General features: G+C 43.4%; 1 protein-coding gene across 1 annotated transcript; it reads right to left on the bottom strand.

Annotated features, from left to right (window-relative positions):
- Window positions 1-1,491: 1,491 nt before the first annotated feature.
- Window positions 1,492-5,994, bottom strand: LOC147461534 (uncharacterized). Its single transcript, XM_086501250.1, has 6 exons — window positions 4,850-5,994; window positions 4,316-4,396; window positions 3,546-3,916; window positions 3,163-3,360; window positions 2,640-3,072; window positions 1,492-2,460 (listed from the first exon to the last, which is right to left on the bottom strand). The coding sequence occupies exons 1-4, from the start codon at window positions 5,986-5,988 to the stop codon at window positions 3,284-3,286; spliced, it is 1,668 nt and encodes a 555-aa protein (XP_086357376.1). The 5' UTR covers window positions 5,989-5,994; the 3' UTR covers window positions 1,492-2,460; window positions 2,640-3,072; window positions 3,163-3,283.
- Window positions 5,995-6,771: the final 777 nt, after the last annotated feature.

The raw sequence follows: 6,771 nt of genomic DNA, 5'->3' as shown, positions 1-6,771 counted from the left end.
AAAGTTTTGTATGTAGGAAAGGAAGCCCTTAACACAAGGTAAAAGATTGGTACTTTGTAAGTATTTGAAGATTCCATGATTTTGATGCTTGTTGAAGCCTGTAGATTAAGAAATAAGTAAGAAATGTTCATTTTACACTGTTTTTTTAGAAATTACGAGCTTATAGGTTGGTTTTGGAATCCGAGGAGGATATGTATTTTTAGCATCACACGACAATCAAAGAGCATGAGGAGATGAACAAATTGATGTGAGACAAGTCCGGGTGATTCACAGCCTATTGGAAGCTACGAGTCGTTGACAATCGCCTAATTTTTAGTGCCATTTTGTGGTTGTGTGCATCATGCCTCCTTTTGGGCAGATATTTTTGCCTTGCTTTACTAAGATTGGAATGGAATGCAAAAAGAGCGACTTTTCGACTAGCTTTTTTAAGAAAATTTGTGCATGTCATGGATACTACAATGAGACGGCCTTTATCATCAGAGAAGGTTGTTAGAGTGTGATTGTGAATGAGATTGAGATTGTGATTGGAAGTGTGCGTGAGACTGGGTTTTGGTAGTGAGGGTGAGGTGCAATTCATTGTGAGATAGCTCAGGGTAGTCGAGAGGTTATGATACAAGCTAAGCTCTTTCTGTAATCATCAATATTAATATAGATTCTCTATTTTTCTCCATCTATTCTACGTACTTTATCGATTTTTTTGTTTTTGTCAATCTATTTGTCTCTCATGTTGCATCACGCCATGGCTGTAATTTCTTGAAATAATGTATCAAACACCTTGTTACATCTAGGCAGGACCAAAAAAGTTAAAGAAGTGCAAAGTTTTGCAATAACGGTGACCCCAATATCCCCACACTTTTTCTCCAATGCAAGGAGGCTATCTGCAAACTAGGATACCATATGCCATGGGAAAGATTCCACTATCGTTTGTAGCATCATATACTCTTTGGAAAAGCTAAGCGAGACAAGGATTTTGGAGGAGCAAAAAGGGAAAAAATACGTAGAACTTGATAAACAAGATGAGGGCCCAGAATGCACAAACCTGGATGAGTCAAACCTTCAGGTCTGTACCATCTCTTGATCACTTGAGAGCATGCTTTGCGATCCATCGTGCTAAATACAAATCCTCGAGACAATGTGGCCAAGCTTGTTGTCACTTAGGTGCTCAATGCACAAAGGAAAAGTGATGCGTTCTTTGACTCCTCTCTCTCTCTCTCTCTCTCTCTCTCTCTCTCTCTCTTTAAGGTCTCTTGGGATAGTTTCTTACGACGTTGAAACAATCTTCTTCTTCTTCTTCTCCTCCATGAGGCGCAAAAATGCCACGTGTATTGTCAGAGAGAGAGAGAGAGAGAGAGAGAGAGAGAGAGAGAGACACTATGCGTGTATGGGCGTGTGCGTGACAGAGAAATTGTGTGTGTGAGTGCACGGGTGTGTGTGTGTGTGTGTGTAGTTGAGAGAAAAGTGTGTAATCCTAAGTCATGGTTGAAAATGTAAGGGAATCAAGTTTGGATGTTAGAAAAAGCTCGACAATCTAGTAGTGTGTGGTATTCAGACTCTCAAACTTGTAGCGAGCATAATAGGCAGAGTCAAATAGGACTCTTTTCCATTGCCCCAACACTCACTCTCACATCAAGGGAGTGGGACCTAAGCAACAAGGGGATAGGCCCAAGCATGTTAAGGGTAAGTATGGTTTCCTATTTCGGCGAAAAGGGGATAGGCTCAAGCATATAAGAGCGAGTATGATTTCCAATTTTGGCAAAGAACATCGTTTTGTAGTTGGGGACAATATAGGTGATGTGATGTATGAAGGGTGACCCACAAAATTTCTCCAATGTAGAAAAGCTTCATTCACCTAGAAGTCTATTAAGGCATCATGTAGCAAGCATAATGCATCCCATTTCCCAAGATGCTTCTTTATGTCTTGCATCCATCCCATGCTCAAGATCTTGCTATGTGTCTCTTTTGAATTTTTTTGCTTGCTTTCCATGAAGTAGGAAGTCAATGTGAGGTGTTTTGATGCATCTTTATCATGTACTCCACAATCCTTTCCATGCCCACAACCTCAATTGGAAAAGATCCTGACTCTAGTACGACGATATAATGTTTTTGTCTGAAAGTTTATATGAAAGCGAGAAATCTGAGTACAAGCGACAACTTCAGGTTGACACATGTGCAAGATGCCTTGTCAAATACTCCGAGGACCCGAACTATGTGAAGTATCAAAGAATGATGGCAGAAAGCCCTCCACAAATCAGCAATGAAGACCAACGCAAAGATGGGTGTAGAGAAGCAGAAGTTGTACTCTCAGGAAGAGTTTGACGAAGCTCTTGAACCGAAAGTCAACAAGTTGATGAAAGCTAAAAGCACTCTCAGAAGTGCAGCCAAGGATTATGCCAACCACTTTAGCGAGAAATCTACTTGGGGACGATCATAAATCTTCTTCATCTTTTGACAGTTTCTCCTCTAAATCATGAAAAGAGTCAAAAGACACAAAGAAAGAATAAGTAAAGATATAAAAGAAAAATTCTAGAAAGCACAAAAAACAATCTAGCAATTTAGAGGAAGAAACCTCTTCCACCTCTTACAATTCAGACAAAGATGCCCACACTTTTGTTTCAGCTTATGGTAAGAAGAAGAATCACCTGTTACGAGCCACTAAATACGACAACAAAGGAGCTGGGGCCATGCAAGAATGCCCATCGAGTTCATTCTTTCAGATAGCAATTTGACACCCCACTTTCTCTGGAGGTAATTTCTTGGAAGCCTCTAAAGTAAAATGGGCAGCATCTTTTTTGAAGGGGAAGCTCGCACATGGTGGTTGACTCTTCTTCTTTATAGCAAAGCACCAACAAAGTGGGTGAAACAAGAAATTGTTTTCTTCGATCTACTTGACCCGAAAAATCCCTTGTGTTAAAGATCTTTGGTCAACTACTACAGTTTTGCGGGAGGATGGAGAGCACCCGAATCCCAATGGGAAAACAAAGAGAACCAACGGAGATTCCAATGAGGGCAAGGCTTTTTCAGAAGAATCTGGAAAAGACCATGGCAGGTCTTAAGCGGGAGATTTTGACAAATCTGAGTACAAAAAATGGGAGAAAGCCTTCCACAAGTCAGCAATGAAGATCAACGCAAAGACAGGTGCAGAGAAGTAGAAGCTGTACTCACAGGAAGAGTTTGACGAAGCTCTTGAACCAAAAGTCAACAAGTTGATGAAAGCTAAAAGCACTCGCAAGTCCAAGGATTATGCCATTTTGGCCGAAAATTTACTTTCGAGGAGACAAGCTGATCAAAGAGGCTTGTCAAAGAAGTGTGCTCGCTTTGAGGACGATCCCAAATCTTCTTCGTCTTCTGACAGTTTTTCCTCTAAATTTAACCAGGATGAAAAGAGTCAAAGACACGAAGAAAGAAAAAGAAAAAACATCAAAGAAAAAGTCTAGCAAGCACAAAAAACAATCTAGCAATTCAGAGGACGAAATCTCTTCCACTCTGACAGTTCAGAAAAAGATGCCGACACTTTTGTTTCAGCTTATGGTAAGAAGAAGAATCACCTGTTACGAGCCACATAGTACGACAACAAAGGAGTTCAAGGATGGAGGCCATGCAAGGATGCCCATTGCCCATCGAGCTCATTCTTTCATATAGCTTCTTGGAACTTATGGAGGTAACTTCTTGGAAGCCTCTAAAGTAAAAAAGGGGGCATCTTTTTTGAAGGGGAATGCTCGTACACGGTTCTTCTTTATAGCAAAGCACCAACAAAGTGGGTGAAACAAGGGATTGTTTTCTTCTGTATGGTGAAACAAGAAAATGTTTTCTTCTATATGGGAGACTGCGTTGGGACATAGTTCCAGAGCTTGACCACGAGATGCCACTGATCCAGGATGACTGCACTCCCCAGATTATAAGGGTTTTGTCAAGATGCCTGCAATCAGGAATTCTAGAAACACTGTTAAATTTTCGACAATCATCCAAGCCTTCCCATAGTGCATACGAAGACATGATCATATAAAGACCCTAGCAACATTTCCAACAGCAGGACTATCTCCCCTTGAAGCTCCAATTGAAATCTAAATTCAAAAATAAAAAGTGGCATTCAGATAACACCACTAGACCAATACTACTGTGCTGTAATTGTATATCTATCTCTGCCCTACATGTCTCTACAATCGACCGATTACTCGAGCTGGGGCTGTGAGTCAGATTAGGAGCTTCCTTGTATTGCATTAAGAAAGCTCGCAAGGGTTTGCGGCTTTAGAAGCTTCTGGAAGAGCATTACAAGCTGCTGAAGAATCAAACACATGTTCTAAGATGGAGACATCACCAATAACGGCGAAAAGATGACGAAGCTCCTGTCCATTCTGCAGCCTCATAAAGTAATCCAAGCATCTCCTCACCAAACTTGCTGCATTGAGACAAACCAATGTTAACCAGAGTTTTCAAGTCTCTCATTCACATCAGCTACGGTCTCTGCAAAGTGAGGTAGGGATAATATTCGCTTCGTTAAAGTTATGAGTCAAGCCCAATTTAGCTAGTATCTGTGGATTCTTCGGCGGGATTCATGATAGCCTTTTCTGCCACTGTCTTCTATGGCTTGTCTCAGCATTTCTTCAGTCTCTAATCCGTTCGGAAGTGGATTGTACTGCATAACGGTGAAGAAATCTTTCCAAGCTGTATCTCCTCTGTCTTTGCCCACAAGGTAAATTCTGTTTGCCATTTCCACCAGCTTAGTCCCCAACGAGTCGTGAGGAAATCCATACGTCTTTGATAGTTTGCTTCGAATTCGCATAAGGGCTCTCATGAAGCTAGCCTGCATCATCATGATGCGTAAACGTGCTCTGCTTGCATTGAATGTAACCTGCAGGCAGTGGTGTGTGGAATTTTGTAGCGATTTTGGACATCACATTTTATTGTGGCCTTGTAAGTACCACCCACATCCGCAAGCTCCGGTGCCACCCTCAATACCCATGGCACACTTCTAGCCAAAAGCTCCTCCACCAATGCTACGCAGAGCGGCGCCCACTCGTACCCTTCTTCTAGCACTAGTGGTAGCAGAGCTACAAACTCTCCCAAGTACAAAATGTTGTTCTTGTGGCGTCCTTGCTTGCTTGAAAGGAACAATGCCAACTTCTTCTGTAGATGTGCTGTGGCTCTTATAAGGAAGCCCCTTTCACGCAGCTTAACTAGGATATGAAAGAAAAGGCAATAGCCTTTGAAGGCTCTCTCACAGGCTTCTAGTATTGATTCTCCCTTTGTGCCTGTTTTGCACCATGTCGAACGCCAGAACCCCAAATCTTTGAGATTTGCTAGGTCTGTGCCCGCTGCTCTGTGGTCTATGTGCGCATCGCACGCCCTCATTAGGTCCAAAATCATCATGTTCATTAGCTTGGGAATGACATACAAGAAGCCCAACGGTGATAGGTCGGGCGTGAGCCTCACATCCACAAGAAACTTTCTGAGTAATGGCATTGAGCGTTTGAAATGGTTATCATCAAGGGCAAGAGGGAGGAAGTATGAGGAGTAGCAGCGGCCACATATACTGGATAGCACTTGCTGCTCCTCAAAAGCTTCTTGGGAGAGAAGGGCCAAATTGTAGGCATGGAGGACCGGCAGCTTTTTGCTGGTGGGAGCTTTCTTGTCTTGGCTTAAACCCACACCCAGCACGGCTTCTTCAAAGTTCTTAAGAGTGAAAAAACAGAGCATGTCATGCTTTGTCAACATGTTGTGTCTGCCCAGAGGATGCCTTGGCCATAGAGCCTCCCCCAGCCTCATCAAATCAGGATATGGGAGGCGATCGAATATGCGTAGCCAAATGTGATCACGAAGCAAGTTGAGACACTCATTCTCGCTACTTCCATTGCTGGCTTCAAAAAGCTTCAATTGATCGGCCACTTTTCTCTCAATGCATTGTATATTGCTTGCACTCTCACTGCATGATCTCTTCTTCGTGCCTTCTTCATGCAAGGGGATGCTGGTTTCCGTTACATGTGAGCTCATGAAGACACACTTTTCACAGAGAAAACCCGAACCATGTGATTGTCCATATAAGTCAGAAAAACATCATAGCGTGTTGAGAAGCAATCTTGAAGCTGCAAGAAGAGGCCCTTCAAAAGGTAACCTGGCTTGTAGTAGCCCAGTCGATGGTCATCACCAAAGGGGACGAGGATGCTGCAAAAGACCAGCGAGCCGAAGATGTGAGGATGATGACTGATGGTGATGTTGGGGTATTGAATAGTGATGCGTGGGGGATAATGGGGGTACAATGGCGGGATGAAGACCGAGAGATGGAGGGAAATATCCGCGAATCGGGTAAGAAGAAGGCACATGTTGGACAGGTCATCAGGGTCTATCTCTTTGAGGTCCTTCTGCAATCGCTGCATCGCACAAGGCCAGAGGAGTGGCACATGTCCTTGTCTCTGTGCCGGCTCTACACTGGGATTGCTGAAATCGATGTGACAGAGGGCAGCGGTTGTTCAGATATGGCCATGTGCAAGGTGCACAGGTCATACATGGCTTGATGACCAAATATGCGCAAAGCCTTGTTGGAGATGAACATTGGGCACCATTCGTCCTCAATATGACATGTGCACAAATCGTCAAGGCGCTCTTGCGCGTCCAGAGACATGCACAGGTATTCCTCGTTTAGATGGCGTTCAAGTTCCTTCCTCACAGAGTAGGGATCCCTCGCCTGCATCGACATTCTGGCTGCGCCGCTGCAACCTACTTTTGCTTGGTAAAGCCTAATAAGGCCCTGTCACACTGGAGCGGACTTCCAGCTCC

The sequence above is a fragment of the Adiantum capillus-veneris genome, chromosome 3, assembly GCF_014529385.1.
Source record: "Adiantum capillus-veneris isolate H3 chromosome 3, ASM1452938v2, whole genome shotgun sequence".
Lineage (NCBI taxonomy): Eukaryota > Viridiplantae > Streptophyta > Polypodiopsida > Polypodiales > Pteridaceae > Adiantum > Adiantum capillus-veneris.
The sequence above is the reverse complement of the archived record's forward strand: the minus strand, read 5'-3'. Positions and strand labels throughout refer to the sequence as shown.